Source organism: Natrix helvetica (genome assembly GCF_964273705.1).
Source record: "Natrix helvetica genome assembly, chromosome: 6".
Taxonomy (NCBI): domain Eukaryota; kingdom Metazoa; phylum Chordata; class Lepidosauria; order Squamata; family Natricidae; genus Natrix; species Natrix helvetica.
This window is the reverse complement of record NC_138553.1, coordinates 29,880,708-29,908,360: the sequence shown is the minus strand read 5'-3', so window position 1 is coordinate 29,908,360 and position 27,653 is coordinate 29,880,708. Positions and strand designations below refer to the sequence as shown.

The window sequence follows — 27,653 nt, the reverse complement described above, 5'->3', positions numbered from 1 at the left end:
GCGTTAAAAGCAAAAGTCGACGCCGAACTGGACAAACTAATCGGCCAGGGCATTTTGGAACCCGTTGATTTCTCCCCCTGGGAGACTCCCATAGTCGTGCCTTTGAAGTCCGACGGATCTATTAGGATCTGCGCGGACTTCAAATCCACACTTAACAAAGCCCTCCAATCACACCCCTACCCTGTGCCAGTGGTGCAGCACGTCCTGCACACTCTGGGCCAGGGTCGCATCTTCGCAAAGCTGGACCTCGCGCAGGCGTACCAGCAACTGCCTGTCGACGAGTCCACCGCGCTTGCGCAGACGATCGTCACGCACCGCGGCGCTTTCAAATGCCGCCGCCTTCAGTTTGGCGTGAGCGTGGCCCCCGGCATTTTCCAGGGACTCATGGAGCGGTTGCTCCATGGCATTCCCGGGGTCACCCCCTATTTTGATGATGTTCTAATTGCCGCCCCCAACCAATTAGAACTCATCAAAACCCTACGCCTGGTCCTGCAAAAATTCCGTTCCGCCGGCTTGCACCTCAAACCTTCAAAATGCCAGCTCGGCGTTCCCTCTGTCACCTTCCTCGGCTTCCTCATCGATGCCAACGGCATCCACCCTGACCCATCAAAGGTCGAAGCCATTCTCTCCGCCCCCACTCCTTCCAACAAAGTGGAGCTCCAAGCCTTCCTTGGCCTCCTTAATTTCTATTCCTCTTTTATTCCCCACAAAGCTTCCCTGGCCGAACCCCTTCACCGTTTACTAGACTCTTCCACTCCATGGGTCTGGTCCAGCCGCGAAGCGCATGCGCTCGCGGCTGTCAAGCGCTCGCTCACTGCCCCACCAGTCCTCGCCCAGTATGACGAGCGTTTACCTCTAACCCTGGCCTGCGACGCTTCCCCCTTTGGGGTCGGGGCTGTTCTAAACCATTCTTACCCTGATGGCTCTGAAGCGCCCATAGCCTTTTACTCCCGCACCTTATCCAGAACTGAGCGAAATTACAGCCAGCTGGATAAGGAGGCTCTTGCTGCCGTTGCGGGAGTAAAACGTTTTCATTATTACTTATATGGCCGCCCCTTCTCCCTGATCACCGATCACAAGCCCCTCCTAGGCATTATTGCAGGGGACCGTCCCACACCCCCCATTCTCTCCCCCCGCATGTCCCGTTGGGCTGAATTCCTCTCGTCCTATTCCTACACATTGTCCTACAGGCCTGGCGGCCACATCGCTCACGCTGACGCGTTGAGCCGCTGCCCTCTGCCTCTTCCTGTCACGGATCCAGCCCCTGTCCACTCTATTAACCTCCTGGCTGATCTCTCCCTACCGATGTCCGTTTTGGACATCGCTCTGGCCTCCCGAACTGACCCCATCCTTCATCGTGCCATGGCCGCTGTCACTCGGGGCTGGTCTGCAGCCTCCAATGATCCCCAACTCTCCCCCTTTTTCCGCCGCCGCCTGGAGCTCTCCATCATGCAGGATTGCCTCCTGTGGGGCAACCGCGTGGTTGTTCCCTCTTCCCTGCGTCCGGCTGTCCTGTCTCGCCTCCATGACGGTCACCCTGGCATAGTCCGGATGAAAAGCCTCGGCCGCGGCTATGTCTGGTGGCCGTCCATGGATGCGGACATCGCCGCCTACGTCCAACGTTGCACCCCTTGCCAGCAGGTGCGCTCCGCGCCACCTTCTTCCCCACCTAGGGAGTGGGAACTCCCTATGGGCCCATGGAGCCGACTCCACGTCGACTTCATGGGGCCCATTGAGGGCCGCCTCTTCTTCCTCTTGGTGGATGCCTGGTCAAAGTGGGTTGAGCTGTTTCCCATGCCCAGCTCCACCTCTTCGGCCACTATCCGCATCTTGGATTCCCTCTTTAACACCCATGGCCTTCCTGACGTTATCGTTTCCGATAACGGGCCCCAATTTTCCTCCACCGAATTCCAGTCCTACCTTGCCTCCCTGGGCATCCGCCATGCCCCGGTGGCCCCCTACCACCCTGCGGGCAACGGCCTTGCCGAACGTGCGGTTCGCTCCGCTAAAGAAGCTCTGGCCCGTATGGCCTCCCTTCCCTGGCCATCCCGCATCTCCACCTACCTCCGCTCCCAGCGCTCCACCCCTTGCCCCACCACGGGCAAAAGCCCTGCGGAGCTATTGCTTGGCCGCCGCATTCGTTCCCTCCTCGACCGTTTCCACCCTCTCTACCATCCTTCCTTCCCTGCCGTTCCTCCCCCTCCCAGGTCTTTTCTGGTGGGTGAGGGGATATTTGCTCGCAATTACACCGGCGAGCCAAAGTGGCTACCTGGCAGAGTGACTGACATCACGGGGCCCTGTTCTTACAGGGTCCTCCTCGATGATGGCAGACATTGGCGGCGGCACATAAGCCAGTTGCGTCGGCGACTGGAGGGACCTGAGCACAACACACCTGCAGAAAAGCAACCAGGCCCTAACGACGACGCCTGCCGGCTCGACCGTCCACACGCCACTAGCTCCGACCTCGCAACCGCCCCCCCCGGTGCGCTGGCTCACTTACCATTGGCTGTCGGTGCATTGCCGGGAGGAAGACCCATCCAGGACGCTGCCAGGCCTGTTCGCCACAAGAGTGGAGCCGACACTCCACCTCCCCTGGGCGAGGCGCCATCTTCATTGAGACGCTCTCAGCGCGTGCGCAGGCGTCCGTCGTACCTAGACGATTACGCCTGCGCAATCCAGGGGAAAGGGGTGTTGTGTACCGGTGAGCCTGGCCAGCAGAGGGCAGTGAAGAGTTGGACTCCTCTGATTGGTCCAGACGCACCGGCCAGCCGGCGGGAGAAATACTTTGTTCCAATTGGTTCGTCGTCTGACAGCTCTCGGTATAAATAGCTGTCAGACGACTAGTTTGTGTTCCTGTCAGTTCTTATTCAATAAACTACAGTTGTATTATATTCGCCTCAGTCTCCTCATTCGAGGCTTCAACAGTATCTGTTTCAGAATGGTTATTTCTTTGTCCTTATATCTTAAAGGTTCCCCCCTTTGAACTCCTAGAATCTCATCTCTTATAGTCTTTCTAAAAAATTTAACATGAACTTCCCTTGGAACATTGTGTGTTCTAGCATATGCTGAGTTAATTCTATATATCAAATCTATATCCCACCCTAGCTATTGTTTATCTCTTTTAATATAATCTGCTAGCATTGTTATCATAATCTCCCTTAAGTCTTCACCCTCCATTTCAGGTATGTTTTGAAATCTAAGAAAAAGAGACATCCTTTCAAATTCCATTTTTTCCATATCATTCTCAATCCCAGCATTTTTTTTTGTAAAGTCTTCATCTCTTCTCCCACCCCCACAGCACCCTCCTCCAGAGCGTCTATTTTCTGGCTATTTTGTAAAGTCTGTTGTTTATTCTCTCTGAGTTCTTCCCTTAAGTCCACCAACTGTTTTTTTATTTCATCCTGTCCCTTTAAGAGTGTCTGGAACATTTGTTGAAACATTTCTTGAGACTGCTGTTCCCCCTCGGAGGCTTTTGGTTGTAAAAAGGAAGATAGTTGTGTTTGTTGTGGAACAGGACTTGAAACAGAAGAAGATGGAGCCGAGGCTGGTTTAGGAATGGGGGCCTTTTTCGCAGGCATTGTGAAGTTCAGAGGAAGTTTATAAGTCTAGACAGAAAAGATGGCGTCTATAAGAGCACGCTGTCAGGTGAGGTCTACAGGCAGGCAAGGTCCGGTGTGGGATATCAGTCTTCAATACGGCTCCCCTCTAGTTGTAGTCAAGTTTCCCCAATCCAAGGAAGATTGTATAGAGAGATTCCTCTAGGGTTCACCAGGGTTTTATAGTTCCAACCCAGAAGATTTTTCAAAGACAACAGTTCATTTGTAACAGCAGCAAAAACAGGGGAAGAAGCGCCATTTTGGCTCAGCCCTCTCAGGGGATCGGAGAACAATCATTCAAAAAGTTTCCATTCATAGTTTATTAGGTCAGTTCACTTTCTTTCTTTCGCAATTGTTCAAGAGAGTCATTACCCCATTACTTGAAAGAAGTGAATATCAAAGAGTTTTTTTTCCCAATTCTCTCTCTCTCCTCTGAGAGAGAGATTGTTTAAAGCCGCTTTTCCGAGAGGGGGGGAAGAAAGACCCCCCTCTCCAATCTTAACACTTTGCCAAGATCAAAGAGTCTTAAGAAAGCTGCTAATCCTTGTTTATTTAGTTGTTCAAAGAAGTAAGAAAAAGACCCCGGGGGAATTCCCCCCTCACCGCATTTCTGCTGTTGCCTTTCACATGGAGCGTTTTCTTCCGATCTCCTCAGGACGAAGGCGCACATGGCAAGCGCACCCCCCAAAAGCCTCCAAGTGCCTAGGGCAGTGATGGCGAACCTATGGCACGCGTGCCACAGGTGGCACACAGAGCCATTTCTCAGGGCACGCAAGGCGCTACCCTGTCAGCTGGCCAGTGTGCATATGTGTGCTGGCCAGCTGAGTTCACCCTTTTTTAAAGCCATTTTTCTCCCTAGCCGGGCTCCAGAGCCTTTATAGGAGCCCACGGAGGGTGAAAAGAGCCTCCCCTGCCCCCCCAAAAGGCCCTCCGGAGGCTTCATGAGCTTCCCTGAAGCCTCCTGAGCGCAAAAACCGGCCCTATGGGCAAACCGGAAGTTTGGGAACGGACTTCCGGTTTGTTCGGAGGTTCGTTTTGACTGCTCCAGAGGCTTCAGGGAAGCGTCCTGAAGTTCCCTCAAGCCTTCGGAGCACTCACATCGACCCTCCGAGCAAACCGGAAGTCACTTCTGATTTGCTCGGAGGTTCATTTTTACTGCTCCGGAGGCTTCAGGGAAGCGTTCTGAAGGTCCCTCAAGATTTCAGAGTGCTCAAAACGACCCTCTGAGCAAACAGGAAGTCACTTCCGGTTTGCTCGGAGGTTCGTTTTGACTGCCCTGGAGGCTTCAGGGAAGCGTCCTGAAGGTCCCTCAAGCCTCCGGAGGACTTCCGGGGGGGGGAGGCTGTTTTCGCCCTCCCCAGGGTCCTAAAAAGCCTCTGGAGCCTGTAGAGGGCAAAAAAACCATGCAAAAAATGGAGTGGAGCGCCTGTAGTGCATGCATTCACACTGAGGGGTCGTGCATTGCATTATGGGTGCGGCACGCCCATACACTATCCCCCTGCGCTCCTCCCACTTATGGCACACGAGCCAAAAAAGGTTCGCCATCGCTGGCCTAGGGCAAAGCTGGCAGCCCCCCTGCAGCCGCCGCCGCTCCAGGGGGCTCCAGCAAGCCGCCCCCTCGGCAGGACGCCCCTACAAGGCATCCTGTGCCCCCCCGTCTCACTCTTCATCTTGATGATGTGTGGACGGGCGGTGGATGGGAGCTGGAACCAGTTCTAAATGGTACTGTAGATTTGTGGAACCTCTTCTATAGAAGAGGTTTGAACTGGCAGGAACCCACCCCTGATCTGTAGACTAGAGGTGGGTTTCAGCCGGTCCGGTCCAGTACGCGTGTACCGGTGGTGGAAATCCAGTGTCTGTTTGCGTATTGGGGCCTCCGGAGGCCTCGTACTGGAACGGTCCCCCCCTGGCCTGCCCCCCCCGCTGCCCCCGCCTGCATGGTCATCGCTTGCTCAGTCTCTCAACCCACTTGTCTGCACCATGCTTGCCCCGCCCACCCACTTCCTTTGCCGGAGCGGAGGACTCAGCTGTTGGAAGAAGCCCATGCTTCCTCCTCTTTGACAAGCACCTTGCAAAACCGGGACTTTGCAAACCACTTCCCAAAGAGAAGGAAGTGAGTGCGGGGCTTCTTCAGAGGAGCTGAGGTTGCAGCGGACCCTGGGTCAGTCAGCAGCCTGCACACTGCCACCATTTGATCACTCTGGGGGCACAGCGCATGGCTGGAGTGGTGGGGCTGCCCCAGAGGGTCGCTTCTGGCCAGGAAGGATCGCTAGGAGAAAGTCAACTGCAGCTGGCAATGGGATGCGAAGGAGCGGCCATCCAGCAGAGCTGGGAGTGTCCCCAGGTGGGTGGGGTGGTGGGAAGATTGCATGAGGCTGGCCTGGAGGCAGCAGGAAAGCAGGGGTTGAGGCTACACCCCCATATCAGTGAAAAAAGAATATCCTGCTGTCCTGGAACTATGCCACTAGGTAAAGGAAGCAGATCTTGGGAGAGACCTTCCCTCCCCCTTCAGAGAGCCCGTGTGGGGAGGGAGGAGGTCCCCTAGTTTGAATGCAAGCGGGTGGACAGTTTACTGGCCAGCGCCTCCTTTGCTTGTTCAGACAGGCAGAGAAAGAAAGGAGATGTGCGTTAGCCGAGGGCGAAGGTGCTCTCCTTAGTCCTTGGGGGCAGTGACAGGGGACTGCTTTATCACATGCCTCCTTCCCTTGCTCAGCTGCTATCGCTGGGGTGCCACCAGGACAAGCAAGGTCTTGGAAGAGTCCTTCCCCTCCAGAGAGCCCATGCCGGGAGAGAGGAGGTGGGCTGGTTTGAACGCAGGAGGTTTAATAGCCAGTGCCTCCTTCACTTGTTCAGGCAGGCGGAGAAAGAAAAGAGGCACATGATAGCCAAGGGCGAAGGTGCTCCCCTTTGCCCTTGGTGGTGGGGGTGCTTTATCTCATGCCTCCTATCTTTCTCCACCCGCCCCAATGAGCGAAGGAGGCACCGGCCCCAAACCCACTCGTGTTCAAACCAGACTGCCTCCTCTCTCCCGGCATATGGTTGCCAGTGATGCTCTCAGCGATGGCAAAAGCCCCGCCACCACGCCGGATTCACCAAAAGCTGCACCAGCAGCAACGGGACATGCTTGGGGAAGGGAGAGTCAGAACTGACTGCCTGGGATTGTGCTTCATCCGCCGCTGTGAAAATGTCTGTTTTGCCAGCTGGGAGGCTGACAAAGAAGCCTCCATTTCCCCGTCATCGCAGAACGGTCTGTGCCCTCCCCCTACGGATTGACGCTGCAGGAGGGAAGGCAAGAAGCTGGTCTTGGGAGGGACCTTCCCTCCCCCTCCAGAGAGCCCATGTCAGGAGAGAGGAGGCGGGCTGGTTTGAATGTGAGCAAGCGGGCAGTTTATTGGCCAGTGCCTCCTTCACTCATTCGGGCAGGCGGAGAAAGAAAGGAGGCATACGGTAAAGCACCTCTGCCACCAAGGGCCAAGAGAAGTGCCTCCGCCCTTGGCTATCAAACGCCTCCTTTCTTTCTCTGCCTGCCTGAACAAGTGAAGGAGGCACTGGCCACTAAACCGCCCGCTTGCCCACATTCAAACCAGGCCACCTCCTCTCTCCCAGCATGGGCTCTCTGGAGGGGGAGGGAAGGTCCCTCCCAAGACCTCGCTTGTCCTGGTGGCACTCCGGCTATAGCAGCTGAATGAGGGAAGGAGGAATTCTAGGAGTTGAAGTCCACAAATCTTAAAGCTGTCAAGTTTGAACTCTCCTGGGTTTTTTTCTAAAGGGTTAGGGGTGCAAGGGTCTTGTAACTTGACAGCTTTAAGACTTGCACACTTCAGTGCCAGAGTTCCTGATCCAACATGACTGGAGGAGGAATTCTGGGAGGTGAAGTCCACAAGTCTTAAAGCTGTCAAGTTTGAATACCCCTGGGGTTTTTTTCTAAAGGGTTAGGGGTGCAAGGGTCTTGTAACTTGACAGCTTTAAGACTTGCGTACTTCAAATGCTAGAGTTTCGGACCCAACTCTTGCTAAGCAAGAGCGTTATTAAGTGAGTCTCACCACATTTTACAAGTTGGCCATGCCTACCTGGTCACATGACCGCCAAGCCACACCCACAAAACAGGCCACGCCCACAGAATAGGTCAAAAATTATTTTAATTTTTGCCATTCACATTTCATGTTTGTCCCTCCTTTTGTATCCTTCAATTATTGTGATATTTTACTATACTAAGCAGTCTCCCAATTTTTGTTTTGAGAATTCTAAACCGTACTCAAAGTAAGCCGCTCCAAGGAGCTCTGGGCTATGGGGGGAAGATAGATGCAAACAATAAAAACATGGCTCTAGTTTTACAATACAATACAATACAATAGCAGAGTTGGAAGGGACCTTGGAGGTCTTCTAGTCCAACCCCCTGCCTAGGCAGGAAACCCTATCCCGTTTCAGACAGATGGCTATTTTGTTCAGAAGAATCTGATTTGGGCCATTTAGGAGGTTCTAAAGGTGATTATGATACATAAATAACAGCTGTGTGTCTTTTCCCAGCCTTTTTATAATGAGTTTTGATTTTAAATGCCCGCATGACAGTGGAATAACGACTTTTGTGTAACACTTTTTCCTGTGTAGTCTACCTTATAAAATCATTTTTGTTGTTTTAGTTTTTCAGTGTTTTGTCTCACTTTGTAATCTATCCATAGAACTCCATTTATTGGGTGGATTAAAAAACAAACTTTTATTAAATAGACCTTTTGAAAGCAGACTTTTAACAAGAACTAAATTTGCATTCACTCTTTATCCCCCAAAGAATGCACAAGTTCATTGTTTCTAATGACATAATTAATGCTTTTACATCATTTATGTCAATGTACGTCATGATGTAAGAACATCAATTATTTCATTATGCAAATGGTGCAATTATATAAATGTGGATTCGGTTTAACAGAATTCCCCTCCCCAAAAAAAGTTTTATTAAAACTTTTGTCTTGATGTAATGTACAATCCGACTCATTATAAGTAAAGCATGCAAATTAGGCCATAATGTCTCATTCTGTTAATCGTAGTTATAAAATCCTGGCATTGTGGTATCTTAGAATGTTGCATTGCCTTCCTTTATCTAGAATGGAATGAAATATAGTCCCAGTGGGAATGTCAGGTCAGAAAAACTAATCAGGTCCAATTTGCCTCTTGTCACTGTTTGTGGTTCTACTTCCCTTCTCAAGCAGGAAACCCTATACCATTTCAGGCAAATGGTTGTCCAATCTATTAAAATATTTTTTAACTTGCTTTTAAATAAAAGTAAATATGATAAAGACAATCCAGTTCATCATACTTCGATAGTTTCCACATTTTTGGATTACACATTCACTTTTTAACTTTCATTTTCCTTGACTCCATATTAATATTATGAATATTAAATCAAAATGGTAACTATGCAACAAGTATTTATGAGTCATCATTCCCTCCAAAATGTTACACTTCTAAAATAAAGTTTGAAAACTTTTATTACATCTCCTCTATGGTGACCTCTAAGCACCCAAAATATTAACTGATATTAATTAATGTGTAGTTACATTTTCGATTACAGGATACCTATAAACATGCAAATTTTTTTGCTGTGTTACTTATATTAGGAACCAAATCCATGCTGAGAAATAAAGAAAATTATGAAAAGATAGTACCCTTCTTATAAGAAAAGAAAAGGAAATATAGTTAAATCTAGCATTAATCTTCTCCATAACTTTCTTTCCTTGGAGACCAAAGCTTTTACAAAGTCCATTCATCTCTTTTGCTCTTGAAGCTTCTCCCTCTGTTTGAAAATCTCATCAACTCTATCCAATAATGACTTTCTCAGTTTCTTTCTTTCCCTTGACTCCTTCATTCCTCCTATATTTGCTTTTGGATTCAATCTTAATTTTCATTCCTTTCAATAAACATTTGTTCCTTGCAATAAACTACATATAACCTATTATTATTTTTCTACCATAAGCATGCATTAAAATGTCTCAGTCCATTTTCCCATTAAACAGTCCATTAAATTCTCAAATGCATCTACTTGTACGATAGCCTATCAATCCTATATAACTTGATGCAGTTTAATTCAGTTTCCAAGACTATTTTGGTTTTTAATCTTCAAATCTGTAAATCCTTATTGCATCATACGATTTCTCTAGATTCACTGCAAGTAATTCAGATTCTTGTCACTTTTATTTTTAGGTCAGCTTTTGCTTTTATATAAAAAAAAATCTGGAGGCAGATTCTTCAAACATCTTCACCCACTTTCAAAACAATTTTTAAACATTTCCATTAAAATCATTCTGTATTTTCTTTGCATTTTTTAAAACAAAACTATTCCTTGAACTTTTTGATTATATTCTTTGCAAATCTTTTTTTTTTGCTTTATAATATTATACAGTATTTTCCCTAATCCTCATTTTTGAAAGCAGTTTTTTTTTTATTATGTGACAGTTTCTCAACCATAGGCTCTTTCATTGCTTCTTTCACATCTTTTTCATACATCTCATTAATGTAGCTTCACATACTGTTCTGGCATTCTGTAAAATAATCCTTTTTATTCTACTCTAAGCATTATTGGAATTCAATTTCTTACATTCATTTTACATGCATTTTGTTGGAAGATTAATGTAATGTCTGCTTACCATCTATCTATCTATCATCTATCTATCTATCTATCTATCTATCTATCTATCTATCTATCTATCTATCTATCTATCCATCCATCCATCCATCCATCCATCCATCCATCCATCCATCTTCTGTCTCCTGTTATCTATCTATTCATTTATAGATGCATACATGTTCCTTACTATTTCTTACTGTAGTTGTCCTACTTTTACTCTTATTTCTTTCATTTTTTCGTTCAGAGATCCACTTTGATTCTACAAAAAAATGATCCATCCCAGAATCTTTTATCACTATTATATTATTTACCAGTCTCTCACCCTTCCCACATAATCAAATCAATCCCGTTCATTTTTTTCTTTTTCCATGTAGACATATGGATAGCTTTATGTTCATACCAAGTAGTATAAGCATATGCTATTGGAATAGTCAGCCACTATTCAACAAAAGTCACCAACAATCTCTGAATGGCCAAATCATTTTCAGAAGTCACATCTCACTTCCATCTATCCATTCACATTACCTACTGGCATATATTCCTCCCCCAACTATGTTCATTCAGAATATTTCAGAATTTCCCCCTAAAACGAATTATTGGTTCTTCCAGTATCACTCTCACTGGATTATACCGTGCAACTATTATCAGTTGATATGTATTCCGACTTTTACATGTACCCTCAACCTAAATAACCACAAGAACCTAGATGTCAACAATTCATACTTGTTGATCACCTTTGAGCTCTTTCATTCATAATTAAACCATCACTTAAACTTCCCCGCATGTATTTATACAATATATTCCATAACCCAGAGTCAGATTACCTTCATTCATTTTTTCATTAATTCATCATCTTTACTTCACATACATTCCAAATTAGTCTTTTATGTTCCATAGTCATCATCAGATAAAACCATGGATACTAATGTCTGTGGTCAACCAACATTTCACATGGGGGTGGGATCCTACTGGTTTAACAACCAGTTCGCTTCGCGCACATGTGCCTGATGTGCCTGACATGTGCTGTGCCTGACAGGAAAACAGCTGAGGTGCAGCAATCCACTCTGTCATGCCTATCAGCTGGGCCTAAAAACAAGGAAATATAGGTGAATGTAGCCCAGGGGCAGGTGGGTGGGCTCCACCTGAAGGTCGGAGCGATCTGGTTCACTCACAGCTGAACTTCAGACCTATGAGTTTGCCCGAACCACTCTGAACTGGTAGAACCCCACCCCTGATTTCACATAACAATATAAAGTATATTGTAATATATTGCTCGAAAGCAAAATCACAAAATTCTGCCTTACTTATTTCAGCCATATCATGTGACCAAACTCAGTGGAAAAGACAGTTATGTTTGGAATGGTCAGCAGTAAAAGGAAACAAGGCCACCAAAAAGCATGTTGGCTGGACATCATCACTAGCCAGAGCATAAAACAACTGAAAGAAGCCACACAAGATCAGAAAATGTGGGAATAGCTGGTCCATAGAATCACTAAGAACTGGACATGATTGAATGGATAGCATCATGTTGGCAGGTTACCAACATGCTTGTGATTTATTTATTTATTTATTTATTTATTTATTTATTTATTTATTTATTTATTTATTTATTTATTTATTTATATTTATTTATATTTATTTATTTATTTATTTATTTATTTATTTATTTATTTATTTATTTACTGTATGGTAAATACATGGACTAATAGTAGTGCAAATGTTAATGTCCAGTCCACATTATTTGTGACAGTTTCCCTGGTAACAAAAAGGACTGTATGAATGATTTAGGATCATTTTGGTCAGTTTGCATTAAATACAATTAAAAACCTTGTTTCACCCCATATTTACACACACGTTATTGCATAGGCTAGAATCCTAATCTAGAACTACCTTCTAAGGCAAACTACTGTTACCTTCATCCCATTAATTAGGAGGAATTTGCAACATTCATTTAAAACACTATTCCCAATCATTAAAAAAAAATTAAATTTGGATTGTGAAGCAGTTGAGATGAAACAATTTTATTTAAGTCAAAATGCCTAAACGTCTAGTCATAGGTCAGGGAAGCACAAGATGTAATAAACTCTGAAGCCAAGAGGGTCAAGATCTGATATGCTTGGATGTGAGACTGTTGGGGGAAAATGGCTTTCAAGATTTGAGGTGAATCTGTGCTTTTCTGCCCTAATTGTTTTCTCCCATACTATTTATTTCGCCACCTCTGTCCTAGTTTCTTATCATCCTGGTTTCTTTGCCTCTCTCTCCTCTCCCCTTCATTCCCACATGATGTTCATTGCATTAAAGAAAAGCTTGGAAGCAGGAAGCTTATTATTATGGTTTCTTGTGAGTCAGCCAGACTGGATTTGGTATTTTGTTCATCTATAGCAGGGGTGTCAAACTCAAGGCCTGTGGGCTGGATCCGGCCCACGGGGTGCTTAGATCGGGCTCGTGGAGCCGCCTTAGAAACAGGGAAGGATTGGCCAGCAGTGCCTCTGCCAGCAAAAATGGAGCTCGGGGAGGCTGTGGGCAGCCCTGCCGAGCTCCTTTTTTGCTGGCAGAGGGTTGCAGGAGTCCGGCGCAGCTGAAAATGGAGCTTGGGAACCCGTTTTCACTGGCAGAGTGCTCAGGCCCACACAGGCACCCCTGACAAGAGTGATGTCAAGCTAGCCACACCCAGCCTGGCCATGCCCAACCCAGCCCCCCTGAAGTCAGACACAACCCTGATGTGGCCCTCAATAAAATCGAGTTTGACATCCCTAATCTACAGAGTCCATCCCGAGATCCTGGGATAAGCAGAAGTTGTTGTTTAATAATATTAAAGATATCATTGCAGAGTGTAAACTGTTCCAAGTAAATCTGCCTTTTGTAAGGCAGCTAGTGATTTTGTCAATGTCAATGATGGTGATTTTGTCAATGTCATTATTATTTTTAGCTAGAAATTGATATTGTTCAGGTAAGCAGACACTACAGAAGTTCCCACCTTCTTCAACAGTCTGTTCAACGTGGTTTTGATTGGCAACATACCAAATGTGAGGGGGAGGACATACATGCACATCCCATAGCAATAGCTATTACACAGTATAGAGCTGCTCACTTGCAGTTCTTCCCTTATCGGCTATTGCTACTTGTTCTTTTCATTAAACAGTTCTTTGAATCCATTTCTGACCTTGTGTTTCCAGAATTGGCTCTGAAGTCCAACCCAGGAGAGCCTCTGCCTGATAAATTCCATGGCTGCGTTACCACTGGTTTTATATGTGGAAATGGGGGCGGTGGCTTGTCTCCCAGTGTCCACTCATTGGCATCACATATTGTGTGAGCTAAATCATCACATTAAATCTATAACATGGATTATCTGTTTGGGTGATGCATGTTATGTAACGCTGCAAATGTGTTTTGTTTATCCAGGTTTGAGGTTTAACAAGTTGTAGGAAGATAGCTTATGTATTCCTTTCTGAATTCTGTGCTAGAAGAAAGATGAAAAATTAATAAATAGAGAGAAGACTACAGCTGGGATTTTATTGATTAGGGCTTTTTTTTAGCTGCTGTGATTTTTCTTCTGAATTTTTTGTTCTAATTTAGGTAACTATTCCCTCATGAAAGGAACCGAAGCTTTTACAGCCCTGGAACACCATTTGTGGGTGTCCGGTGTGTGATACTCCCAATCACACACAACATCGGAAGCTGTTCAGCTTTTTAATAAGAAGTACCTCATGATAAAACGAGTCATGGGCAGCATCCGGGTAAACAGGTGAGTAGCATCTCCCATCCAATTTTTACTACTCTGTAGCCTCCTTAATTTTCTGTGGGCTGTATGGCTCCCCACTCCTACTGTACCATTAGGTATTTAAAATGTCTACAAGTGATATGCTGAGGGACAGTCATGGAACTCACAATATAGGTTCTAGCCGTATGAATTGTAGGCCAGGGAATCTTGTATTTAGGACTTAAATCCAAAGTACCATTTCTCTCTCTATCTGTCTCTCTCTCTCTCTGGAACACAGATGCACACAATCATTTATATGTTATTTTTAAAATTGTAGAAGCGTGAGATTGGGGGGGATTTCTACTACTAACATGGGAGCTACCAAAATTTTCTATGTACCCTATTACCTTTTCCCCATAAATGTTTTAAAACCAATAAAAAAATTTTACAAAAGAAAAGGCTTTTGCCACTCAATAGAATGGAAACTAAGATGGAGCTGATCAGGTGGTGAGAGGTTGTGGGAAGGTGGTGGTGGGGATGAGATATTTGAAGGTTCAGGGTTGTTGTCAAGCCTAGTTGGTAACACAAATCTCCAGTTATCGTCATTTAATTAAGATAGAGTGCCTTTGAAACACCCCCCCCCCCGGTATAATCTGACCAGAGTTGCCTCTTGTGCCTCATCTCCTGCTTTCCCACAGCCTCTCATAGTAGGTTGCCTTTGGTAGGGAACTCCAGAACCTTTGAATAGCTGTAGGATTTAGGTATGAATATTTTTTTTCTTAAACTACTTTTAATATTTGACTAACCAAATGGTAATCAAATCAATTTTAGGAAATGATTCTAGAAAGTAATCATGGGAAGACTGGATTTGCTCAACAAGCGTAACTATGTTATATAACGAACCCATTTTCTTAGTTTGCTTATACCATACAAGCCATAAAAACCTAATGATGATTCATATTCTGCTACATCTGAGCCGGTGATTTACCTTGTATAACCAAAGCCAGTAAATTTGCAGAGGTTTAGGACTAATTGAGCTTGGTTTGCATTTTAATAATCCCATTGTTTCATGGGAATGATCTGCAATCAGTTCAGGGGATATACAGTATCTGAATTAGGTTTAACGATAATATTTTGACCATTCTGTGCTGGATTCTCTCTACCTCAGTAGCTGGATGTAAACAATCTCTTTTGCTAGGAGAGTTTTCATTGGAGTAGTACACATTGTGCATATATTCTTATTATTTGTTATAGCTGCCCTACTCAAAAAAAGAGAGTCCTCAATAGATCTGTCTTCTATGAATTTCTCTAATCTCCTTTTTAATATATTCAAGTTAGTGGTCGTTACCATGTCATATGTAATCAATTCTGTATAGGTTTAAGTGTAAAGGTGCATTTTACTACACACTGCACAGTGCAATGATTACTTTCTTTTGTTTACTCTAAATCTCCTTTCAATTAATGTCATGGGATGACCCCATTCCAGGTGTTTTGAAAATGAGAGAAAGCCTTCATTCTGTCCACTTTCTCCATGCCTTCCATAATTCCATGCATCTCAATTATGTCCCCATTTTGTTAAACTTTTTCTAAGCTCAACATTCCTAAACTTTAAACTTTTTCTCATAAGGAAGATCTTTTGAGTTTTTTAGTTTCAACATTAAAGGCTCATGGTCATGAAAATGCTCAATAGAGATAATTACATACCTGTTTGAATGGAAGTAGCTTCCTATAGCTCAGTGTTTCTCAAACTTGGTGACTTTAAGTCCTGTGGACTTCAACTCCCAGAATCCCCCAGCCAGCTGTGCTGGCTGGGGGATTCTGGGAGTTTAAGTCCACAGGACTTAAAGTCACCAAGTTTGAGAAACACTGCTATAGCTGAATCTAGAAAGCAAGAACCCTAAATAAAGGCACAGGCTGATAGTTGAACAACATGGGAATGGCAGGGAAAGCAGAACTGGTGGATCATATACCCAACCACCTTCTCCACTTTTACGAAAAGCACCGCCCACCATGCTAGATCTCCCATGGAAGCTTATCCAGATCAAGTTCATCTAGAAATGAATCTTCTTTCAACCTTGCAGGATTTATGTCTCAGCAAAAATAGTCTGTTAATCTGCTATCAAGAGACACAGCATTGAAAAAAGACAGCAAGATCAAGGGCTCACATCTCACTAAGCTCTAGTTTATATAAATAGTATAATGAATAAATAGAGACTGCAATATACTGTCAACTTCAAACGGATCATAGAATGAATCACAGTAATACAATACATGAACGATTGAAACTTGCTGATATATGAGTCTGGCTTTGTCCCTGGCCTGCCCTAACCCAAGCCCAAGAAGCACTGTTTTAAATTTATGGCATTATATATTTGATCTGAGGAAAGAGTAATTCTATAACAACTTGATATAAGCACTTCTTATATCATTGAAAATTCAGTCAAGTTTGCAAAGTGTTCTGTTGAAACAAACAGCAAGTAAAACAGATTAGAAATAGTTTGATAGTTGGCATTACAAAAAGAAAAGTTTTGGCAATTAATCTCTTATATATTGTCTCTCTTGTCTCTTCTCTGTCTCTCTGCCACAGTACTTTAAGATCTCAATGATAGATATTTGCTATGACAACATCTTATGTTCAAATGATGTCAGGCAGAACTTTCTGTGATGAAACCACTTAGCAGCTCTTCCCAGCTGTGGGAAAAAATGAATACAGAGAGAGTGAAAATTTTTGAAGAAGGAGATAAACGCTAGTCACAGCTCTTGAGGAGAGGGAGTTTCTTTCAGGATATCTGGCAACCCGTTGTCTCTTGATCTCTAATTACACCTTAGGTTTTAGATATGGGATGCTGGGAAACGTACTTGTTGCTGTAGCAACAGAATTGTCTAGAACTCTGGAAGTGTATAAACATTGTCACAGATGCACGATTAGATCAACAAATGCAAACCGAACAGAAAATAGAAACTTCCAGCCTTATGCAATTCTAAGCTAAAATGTTACAAAACTGTATTCATATGGCTTCTTCTATCCAAACTTTGTGTCCTCAGATATGTTGGAATATAACTCCCATCAACTATAGCCACTGTGACAATGATATTGGTTGGGTACAATGGAAATTGTAGTCTAGTACACCTGAAGTCTTCTCTAGTAGGTCCTGCCAATTACAGTTTAACTTGTTGGAGAATGGTATCAAGATCACGTGAAATGTTAATAACACTTTATAATGCCTTGGTAAGACCACACTTGGAATATTGCATTCAGTTTTGGTCGCCACAATGTAAAAAAGATGTTGAGACTCTAGAAAGAGTGCAGAGAAGAGCAACAAAGATGATTGGGGGACTGGTGGCTAAAATGTATAAAGAATGGTTGCTGGAATTGGGTGTGTCTAGTTTAATGAAAAGAAGGACTAGGGGTGACATGATAGCAGTGTTCCAATATCTCAGGGGCTGCCACAAAGAAGAGGGAGTCAAACTATTTTGCAAGGCACCTGAGGGTAGAACATGAAGCAATGGGTGGAAACTAATCAAGGAGAGAAGCAACTTAGAAGCGAGGAGAAATTTCCTGACAGAACAATTGATCAGTGGAACAACTTGCCTCCAAAAGTTGTAAATGCTCCAACACTGGAAGTTTTTAAGAAGAAATTGGATAACCATTTGTCTAAAATGGTTTATGGTTTCCTGCCTAAACAGGGGGTTGGACTAGAAGGCCTCCAACTCTGTTATTCCATTATTATTACAATCCCAGAAATCAAATGTCTTGAACAGCTAAATGGACCTCTTAATACAGCATTATTCTTCATTGCTTTAACAAAGACTTTTGATTCGGACAATATGGAGATTATTGTTTTAACTCTTGTAATCAAATATACTGTAATACTGCAGAGAGAATAACTCATACGTCTTAAAGGCTTATATGGGGGTGAGTCCTAAAACTCCTATTTTTAAGACTATTTTAATGACTTTTTTCTTTCTCTCATTCCAAATATAATATCTGCAGTAATTTTTTTAAGACAATCATCAAAAACTGCACAGAATAGAACATTATTTTAATTGCAGGTATTCTGAAATTGGAGTGATTCACCCTTCTGAATGTTTGCACAGTACACATGAATGCCAGTGCTATATGATTTTCTTAGCAATCTACAGTGTGCTTGCCACCTCTGTAAAGGGTCATATATACAAGCATCAGACATCTGGGGTGGTTGAAAAAAATGAGATACAGGAAGTCCTCGACTTACAACCACAATTGGGCCCAAAATTTCTGTTGCTGAGTGAGACATTTGTTAAATGAATTTTGCCTCATTTTGCAACCTTTCTTGTCACCGTTGTTAAAGTGAATCACTGCATTTGTTAAGTTAGTAACATAGTTGTTAAGTGAATCTGGTTTCCCCATTGACTTTGCTTGACAGAAGGTCGCAAAAGGTGATCACATGACTCAAGGATACCGAAACCATCATAAATATGAACCAATTGCCAGGAATCTGAATTTTGATCACGTGACCATATGACCATTCACGCAATGGTCATAAGCGTGAAAAATGGCCGTAAATAATTTTTTCAGTGACGCTGTAACTTCAATCCATTACTAAATGAACTTGTTGTAAGTTGAGGAGTTCACCTGTACTAGATTTGGGTGTATGAGCGCTTAAAATGATTTTCTGAGAAATCACAACTTGTCTTCCACCTTTAACTATCACTTTTCCCCCTGTTCACAAGGTACAGCATTGTTTCCACTGAAGAGGATGGGCACAAAGTCTCCTCCCTTGGCAGCCTTAACGAGCACAGTCGTAATGGGAAAGGCCATGCCCCTCGGCGGAAACGACGTAACCGTTTTGTCAAAAAGAATGGCCAGTGCAATGTCTACTTTGCTAACCTAAGCAACAAATCTCAACGTTATATGGCTGACATCTTCACTACCTGCGTGGACACTCGTTGGCGCTACATGCTCATGATCTTTTCAGCAGCCTTCTTGGTCTCGTGGCTATTCTTTGGTCTGCTGTTTTGGATCATTGCCTTCTTCCATGGTGACTTAGATGTCCCAGGTGCAGGAAGTGGTTCTGTTGCTACAAAATTCTGCATCAAACATGTCAACGGGTTCTTGGGAGCTTTCCTCTTCTCAGTGGAGACCCAGACAACCATTGGTTATGGTTTTAGATATGTGACTGAGGAATGCCCACTAGCTATCATGGTGGTTGTGGTGCAATCCATTGTAGGCTGTGTTATTGATTCTTTCATGATTGGCACCATCATGGCAAAAATGGCACGCCCCAAGAAAAGGGCCCAAACCCTACTCTTCAGCCATCATGCTGTCATCTCTCTGCGGGATGGCAAACTCTGCCTCATGTGGCGGGTGGGGAATCTAAGGAGGAGCCATATTGTGGAAGCTCATGTTCGGGCCCAGCTTATAAAGCCCTATATGACAGCAGAAGGTGAGTATCTTCCATTAGACCAGAGAGATCTGAATGTGGGCTATGACATTGGCCTTGATCGTATCTTCTTAGTGTCTCCCATTATTATTGTTCATGAGATCGATGAGGAAAGTCCACTCTATGGGATGGGCAAGGAAGAACTGGAGAGAGAGGACTTTGAGATTGTTGTTATCCTTGAGGGTATGGTGGAAGCAACAGCCATGACCACTCAGGCTCGTAGCTCCTACTTGGCTAGTGAGATCCTTTGGGGCCATCGTTTTGAGCCTGTTGTCTTTGAGGAGAAGAAACATTATAAGGTGGACTACTCACGTTTCCACAAGACTTATGAGGTGGCTGGAACTCCTTATTGTTCTGCTCGGGAATTGCAGGAGAGCAAAATTACCATCCTGCCTTCACCTCCTCCACCTCCTAGTGCCTTCTGCTATGAGAATGAATTGGCTCTTGTCAGCCAGGATGAAGATGAGGAGGATGACTTGGATGTTGGAGTAGATTTGGGAGGAGGTCCAAAGGAGGATGCTGGAGTCATACCAATGATGGAGTTTGGGAGCCATATGGATCTGGACCGATTGCAAGTCTCCATTCCTCTGGATGCACTCTCATACCGTAGGGAATCAGCCATCTGAACTGCCATCTTGATTTTCATCCCACTTATATTCCCTAAATGTCTCCTTATTGCTCTAGCATAAGCTTTTGGTTGGAAAATCCCTACTGTACTTCTACCAACTATTGAATATATATAGACATGACACTTGCCTGGTGTTTGACAATTCACGCTTCCTGCCATGCAGTTATCAATTGGTTTTAAATATCCTGAATTTAGAACAGAACCAAGGTTATTTCTCCTCATTTTCACATTTCTCTTTTCTGTGGCTTAAAACTGTGACAAAGCAGCAACAGATGTGACACACTAAGATAAGATGGGACATGTTTTGCTAAGCTGCCAGCAGTAGCAGAGAGGCCAATAATGTTGCTGCAGGACAAGGAAGCTGCAAATATTAGCAAGCTGAATGAAACTGGTGTTTCTCAGTGTCATAGAGAGATCTGGCAGTGGCATAGAATTTGCATGTATATTATTTGTTGCATACAAAATCTTCAGGAGAAAATAGCTCTAGCTTTCTCCATCTTCAAACATGTACAGTTAATCTCAGTCTCATCCTGGTTCTTGGTATCCATGATTCCCTAAGTAAGTTAATACCAAGTGTTCTGATCCATTTAAAATTTCTGTTCCTTCCCATATAAATGCAAACAGGGCAAATCGGAAATATTTGCAAGAGGAGATGTTACAAATTGGGTCAGAATTCAAATGACTTTTATCTGGTCCTTTCTAAGCAATGCAATCTATATGCCCACTTCACCTTCCAATGTTCTCCTCTGGAAAAATTGATTTGGAACTGTTTATTTTTAAATAAAGTATACAATTTAATAAAATATAAAAGACTGGAAATAAAGTGGGGAGGGGCTTTTACTGCATAATGCTTAATCTACTATTTGCTTAATCATGGTGAGTTACCTGTCACCTACTATGTGCCCTCCAGCTGCATTGAACTGCAAGTTTCACCATCCTCAGTCAGCATGGCCAATGACCTAGAAAGAGAGAGAGGCAAAAGTTCAATAATTTATGTCTGGATTAGCATCTGCTTGATGGTTACATAATTCAACCTTAATTGAATAACCATGCATGCAGTTGGAGGAAGCATCTGTGGCTTTTCAAGTGTTAATGAAGTACTACTTGCAATATTCTTTTAGCCCTGGTTGGCTGATGGCAGTTGGCTTCCAACATGACTTGGAAAGCTACAGGCCTCCCTATGATAAAGGTTGAAAACATGAAACAGTGTTGACTCTAGCAAACACAAACTTGAAGCACTGCAAGACTCAAACTCTAAACATGAATAACATAATATACATTGAACTGAGGTAAAATGAGGATAGGAATAATTCATTTTACACATACCACACACAAGTGAATGTTAAAAACACAAGAATTAAATTAGCTTGGCAAGCTTAAAAATCAAAACAAACATTATGGATGTGGTTTTTTTTTAGAATTGAATGAACTGAAAAGTTGAGGTGAACCAGAATTTAGAGCAGAAGAAAATGAATAATGAATAAACAAAAATAGAATGATATTCTAACCATCTTTTATCTAAGCGACTAATTAGAAAAAAGTAAGTTTGTGAGCCAAGGTCAACCCTGTGTTTTTCTTGACAACCATACAAAAGTGTTTTGTCTTCTTTGAGAATGTTCTCTAGACTTCTTAGTCTGACCTACAGCCTTGGGCCTTCCTAGTGATCTCTCACACAAGTCCTAACCAGATCTAATTCTGCATAATATTTTGAAATAAGATTAGCTGGGTCATCACCCAAAATTTTCATTAATTAGGCAATAAACATGCACAGGTGCACATTTAAAAATAATTGCTATGTTTTAAAATGTAACAGCTTTTTTTTTAAAAAAAATTAATACTCCTGGTCATTGTGGGAAAGAATGAGACCAGTAGGAATAGATGACCTTAAAGCTTTTGATACGTCTCCCAATTGATCTCTATGCTGAAAGTGGCCTTGAAACGCTTTCATGCAGAAAATTGTTCTCTGGCAGCCTTTTATAGAGAAAACAATAGTATCTACTCACACTCATCAAAGATCACTTGGTCATACTGTTTTGGTTACACGTTGTTGGAAATCCGCTGTGTTTACTGCCCTAAAAGTGCCCATTTTTAAATCAGATTTGGCTCTGTACTTTTAATAACACTAGTTTGAATTAAAGCATTCCTTAAAAAAAGAAAACAAAGATTCCAAAATACCAAATTTCCAAGCATTCAATAAGTCCTCCTATCATAATATGCTCCATTTTTGTAATAATGAATGAATATATTAGTGTCATTAAAGAGGTTAGCTTAGAACAGTTTAATACCTGGAAGAACTGTCGCCTGTAGCAAGATTTGGACATTATCTGCCAAAACTTTGATTACTCCTGTTTGTACGTCTTTCCCCCTTTCCAAATCAACACTTACATTGGTATACAGGGCTTTCTTTTAGAATGCTAATCTGAATTGTACAAACGCTATTCTTTCTATTCTGAAATAAGAATTTGAAAGAAGGTTGTACAGTATGGACAGGCAATAATCAGATTAATTCTCTTTGCTCAGATAAGCATTTTCCATGACATGGACCTGATCTTTGAGACAGGAATCTACTGGAAGTTATTATTGGAAGCTTTGGTTTCCTTCAAAATACATCTGTTCTTAGGGCATGCCATATACATTTTGATTCAGGCTTTTAGAGCATTAAAAATCATATCCCTGTCTAGATAGACAAATTTCTATGTTCTTTTCAGCTGCTGCAGGTTTTTTTGCTCATCTTTCTGACTAGGCAACAGCAATCTAGCCATTTTGTTCAGAAAGCCTGCATTCCCGTTATAATTTTTACTATCAATTGTCATTTCAACAACTGAGTAGCAGTCTATCATTGTTCAATTCAACTATTTAAAAAGTCTCAATTTGAACACAAAAACAGCCAGGCTTCTTCATACTTCACAATTTATTCTCTTCATCAAATGTTTGTGTAGTTGGTAGTATATTTAGGAGGATGACACAAAGTCTCTCTCTCTCTCTCTCTCTCTCTCTCTCTCTCTCTCTCTCTCTCTCTCTCTCACTCACTCACTCACTCACTCACTCACTCACACACTCATATACACATATAAACACACAGTTAGCAACCAGTGGTGCGTTCCTATTGGTTTGGACCGGTTCAGCTGAACCGGTAGTGATTTGGTGGTTTAGATCGCTGGAACCAGCAGCGACCCAGGCCTACCACATCCCCAAACCAGTTCTTCAGGTGGCGCCACAGGTGGCGCCATCTTGGTTTTTTTTCTTTGCATGTGCAGAAAAATTTTAATCACACTGCGCATGTGCGTACACGTGAGGGGCACACACAGTGAACCGGCAGTAGTGCCGGCCGGAACCCAGCCCTGACAGAGACATAGAGATACAGTTCTTTCAATGAAAGTTTAAAACTATTTAAAAGTTTTATTTTCTGTTTCTTTTTTTCCTCAGAAATGATTTCTCAAAGAGATGCGAATCAATATGTTCAGTTCAAATTTCTAACCTTTTAGAAATGCACAAGTTCCTTTCTATTGCAAACAAAAAAGTGCATGCTTTCCTACAGAGGTAGGAAACTTCTCCAAAATGTCATTATCAATTACATATCCAGTACTAAAATTTCAAGAATCAAGCTGAAAACTGGGAATAGTAATCATCTGTTACTACTTCCAGAACTGCACCAAACAAAAATGTGGTAAAATTCATGAGCTTAGTCTGTGATGAACTGGGAAGCAAGCTTTAGTGCCTGCTCTGAATGCAAAGATTAAAAAGGTACAAAGAAATGAAGCACAAAGTTCACGTCTGTTAATTTCTAATATTTTCAAACCTAAGTATTCTACATTTCTAAGATCCCAAAATTATTATTTCATAAGAACTGGAATATCTGGAAAAGTTTGCTGGGGTGGGGTGGGGAGAATGAGGAGTGGGGACCCCAATGGCTGACATTGAAACCAAACATTTCCTGGAGCAAACTTCCCTCACAAATGTCTGCTTTTACTTTAGGTGCTTCACAGGTTTGAAAAAATGTATGAAAGGGAAATAAAACATAGATTGATAAGTAAAGGTTGATGTCTTCATCTGGATATCATGAAATTATTGCAATGAGATTGGAACTTGTATTAAGAATCAATTTGAACAAAAGCTGAGAAAATTAACAATAACTATTCCGTCTTTAGGGGTTAGTTTGCCAACATAGACTGGAAGAGATTATGATGCCTCTTGGAAGCAATGTAAAGGTGTCTTACAAAGACTAAACTGTGACATACTTGACTATGACGAGGTAACCGAAAACAGGCCCTGTTTCTGATAAATCATGACAGAGGATATGAGCCACAACAAAGATGGGAATCCTACAATCATCCAAATATTGTGAGACTACAACTTCCATCAACTTAAACTTGACTAATAGTCAAAGATGATGGGAATTGTACCATAACAGCAATTGGAGGGCCAAAAGACTGGAGGATGTAAATATATCAGCTAACGATTCATCCACAATTGACTCAGATGGTAAGTAAATCCCAATGGCCATAGAACAAATCCTCCTTTATCAACAGTTGATTGAACTCTGTGCCACCAGGCTCCCCTGAACTGATTCTCACTCCTTCCTTTTCAATAATAATTTTGTTGTCTACCTGAGGCCCTTTTTACAAAGACCGGCAGTTGCCCTGTTTCTAGGCATTGTACTGCAAAGTAAAATAATGGATTGAGAAGCAAAGGATCTGTAAGTGAATCAGAAGTTCAGGACCCATCTGAGAAAGGTGAGGAACGGAGAAAGATGGATGGCCGAAGAGAGAAAGATGAGTCTCAAAAGAAGCACTAGGATGGATTTGCCCTTGAATATCAGGCAACATTCTTATCAACTGCAAATATTCTGGACAGAGATTGAACCAGCTTTCCACATTTGGTCTCTTCCACCTAGTACTATGATTCTCATAATTCCTTCCTAATGGAAATTATTTTTCAGACAGCTAAAGGATTCTTGGGTAGGAGAAGCTTTGCTGATCTACATTAATAATATTCCCAGATCAAATTGTTCAGCTCCCAGAACCTGTCATCCAAACTCTGTTATTTTAATATGACAAATGAGGAAAATATAAAATAAACAGAAAGACAAAAAGCCTCCTACGAACTGCCCAAATTATTGGATCTTCCATTCCTCCTTTTTAGTAGCATACTGCATCACTATTGTTAGATTGGGTAATGGATAGGCACACACAGGCTTAACGGTAACAAAAGCTCTTTATTAAGTACAAGTCAGAACAATCCAGCGAAGGTTGAGTCTGGCAGCAGCCCTTTTATAGAGAGCTGTCAGACCCTTCATCCAATAGGATTAAACCTCTATTCCCGCCGGAACAGAGGACCTTGGTGGAAACCACTGTAGTTAGAGCAAGTATCTAACAACTATCATACCCTCTAATGCTTTTGGAAGACAGAAAAAATATCCCCCTCCCCAATATGCAGCAATTAAATTAGCCCCAGCCCTGATATAGGAGGAATGATGAAATTTATCTTGGCTGCTTGTGTTTCAAAATTCAGCTCATGCAAAGAAAAAGAACATTATGGTGCAAATGAACACATTGAACAAGGAAGGAATGAACAAGGTACAAGGGGGTGGTATTTATGCTTAGTTAATTAAGAGCTTGAGCTTGTAAATACTTTCCTGACTGGAAGCTTGTTGCTGTACATGGAGGTCTGCAACTTCCTTCCTCCAGGCTGCTCCTACAAACAGAGGTTGATGGGAACATCGTGTAAGCCAAGGTTTAGTTATGTTTATTCAATAAGCCATAATTGAATGGATTTGCATAACGTGATGACCATGGTATTCTAATCTCAGTGAACAGATTTGGCCTACATGCTAAACAAAAACCAAATAAGCCACATAATCACTTAGCCTAATGTAAAACAGGCTAACTCACTGCTCACTGCCAGAGTTCGATCCTGACTGGCTCAAGGTTGACTCAGCTTTCTATCTTTCCGAGGTCAGTAAAATGAGGACCCAGATTGTTGGGGGCAATATGCTGACTCTGTAAACTGCTTAGAGACGGCTGTAAAGCACTGTAAAGTGGTACATAAATCGAAGTGCTATTGCTGTTGCTGTAGCTTGAAAACGTAGAAAAGGGCCAGTCTGAGAAAGAAGTACTACTTTACCCCCAAACTGTACTCAGTTAACCATTGCATGACTCAGAAATGAAGAGAGATTATTGCCAATTGCTAGCATTCTTTGATCCCTCCCCAGCTTTGCCCCTCTACCAGTATAACCTAATTCTCTGACCTGAACAAGAGACAGTAATAGACACCAGAAGAATGATCTAATTTAATTATGTTGCTCTCTTACTCTGGTTGGTTGCCTAGAAGAAGCTGAGTAATTAGGCAACAAACACAGAACTAATGAGAAAACAGTTCATTTAGAGAGGTGAAGCAGCAGATGGTATCTTGGTCAATGTTTCCAGGTCTTGGAACAGAGTCTATGAAGCTGATAAAGAAGCCTATGCTAAAATGTATGAAATGGATTCCTGAAGCTTCAGTGTTGCTTTGAACTGCCACGTTGGAAGAACTATAATATATTCTGTAAATAAAATTCTAGGTTTGGTTTTATCAAAATTTTGAATAGAAGAATTTATACGTTCCCACATTGCATTGCCATAGCATGATTTATTTGGTCCTGGATTAATTTGGTGTGTGAATTTAGCCATCTTGTATAACAATGCAGTGTATTGCTTTAACTTACTGATTGGGGTTTATTTAAAAACATAGTTAAGCATAAGGGTGGTATGGTATGTGCACCTCACTAATGTCCTCGTATGCAATACAAGGGATTATCTTTTTTTCTGACAGGATGTGACATATTTCCTCATATCCCTGGATTAGAATTGAAATGATTTGTTACCATATGAAAAAAATTCAATCTGCAAAGAATTTTCATTTCTTCAGTGATTCTCACATTTGTCTAAAACTATTGCTCTAGAGCAGTGATGGCGAACCTATGGCACGCATGCCACAGGTTGCACGCGGAGCCATTTGTCAGGGCACACGAGGCGCTGCCCTGTCAGCTGGCCAGCGTGCATATGCGCGCTGGCCAGCTGAGTTCACCCTTTTTAAAAGCCATTTTTTGCCCTCCTCAGGCTCCAGAGGCTTTATAGGAGCCTGGGGAGGGCAAAAAGAGCTCCCCTGCCCCCCCGAGACCCTCCGGAGACTTCATGAGCTTCCCTGAAGCCTCTGGAGCGCAAAAAAAATGGCCCTACGGGCAAACCGGAAGTTCGGGGACAGACTTCCTGTTTGCTCGGAGGGTCGTTTTGACTGCTCCGGAGGCTTCAGGGAAGCCTCTTGAAGGTCCCTGAAGCCTTCAGAGCGCTTAAAATGACCCTCCAAGCAAACCGTTTGCTCGGAGGGTCATTTTGACTGCTTCGGAGGCTTCAGGGAAGCCTCCTGAAGGTCCCTGAAGCCTCCGGAGGGCTTCTGGGGGGACAGGGGGAGGCTGTTTTCGCCCTCCCCATGCTCCTATAAAGCCTCTGGAGCCTGGGGAGGCCGAAAAAAGCATGCAAAAATGGGGGGGTCGCGCCTGTAGTGCACGCATGCGCAGTGGGAGGGGTCACGCATTGTATTATGGGTGCGGTACGCCTGCACATGACCCCCCCTGAGCTCCCCCCACTTTTGAGCCAAAAAAGGTTCGACATTGCTGCTCTAGAGAAAACTGATGTTGCATTAAACATCT

General features: G+C 43.0%; 1 protein-coding gene across 2 annotated transcripts in view; it reads left to right on the top strand.

Annotated features, from left to right (window-relative positions):
• KCNJ4 (potassium inwardly rectifying channel subfamily J member 4) overlaps positions 1–20,824 on the top strand; it is a 50,332-nt gene extending 29,508 nt beyond the window's left edge. For both annotated transcript variants that reach the window (XM_081958518.1, XM_081958517.1), the window contains exons 2-3: positions 13,792–13,960; positions 18,629–20,824. In XM_081958518.1, the coding sequence (XP_081814644.1) occupies positions 13,923–13,960; positions 18,629–19,964 (1,374 nt within the window). In that variant the 5' untranslated portion in view covers positions 13,792–13,922 and the 3' untranslated portion in view covers positions 19,965–20,824. The remainder of the gene's footprint in view (positions 1–13,791; positions 13,961–18,628) is intronic.
• The last annotated feature ends 6,829 nt before the right edge of the window (positions 20,825–27,653 follow it).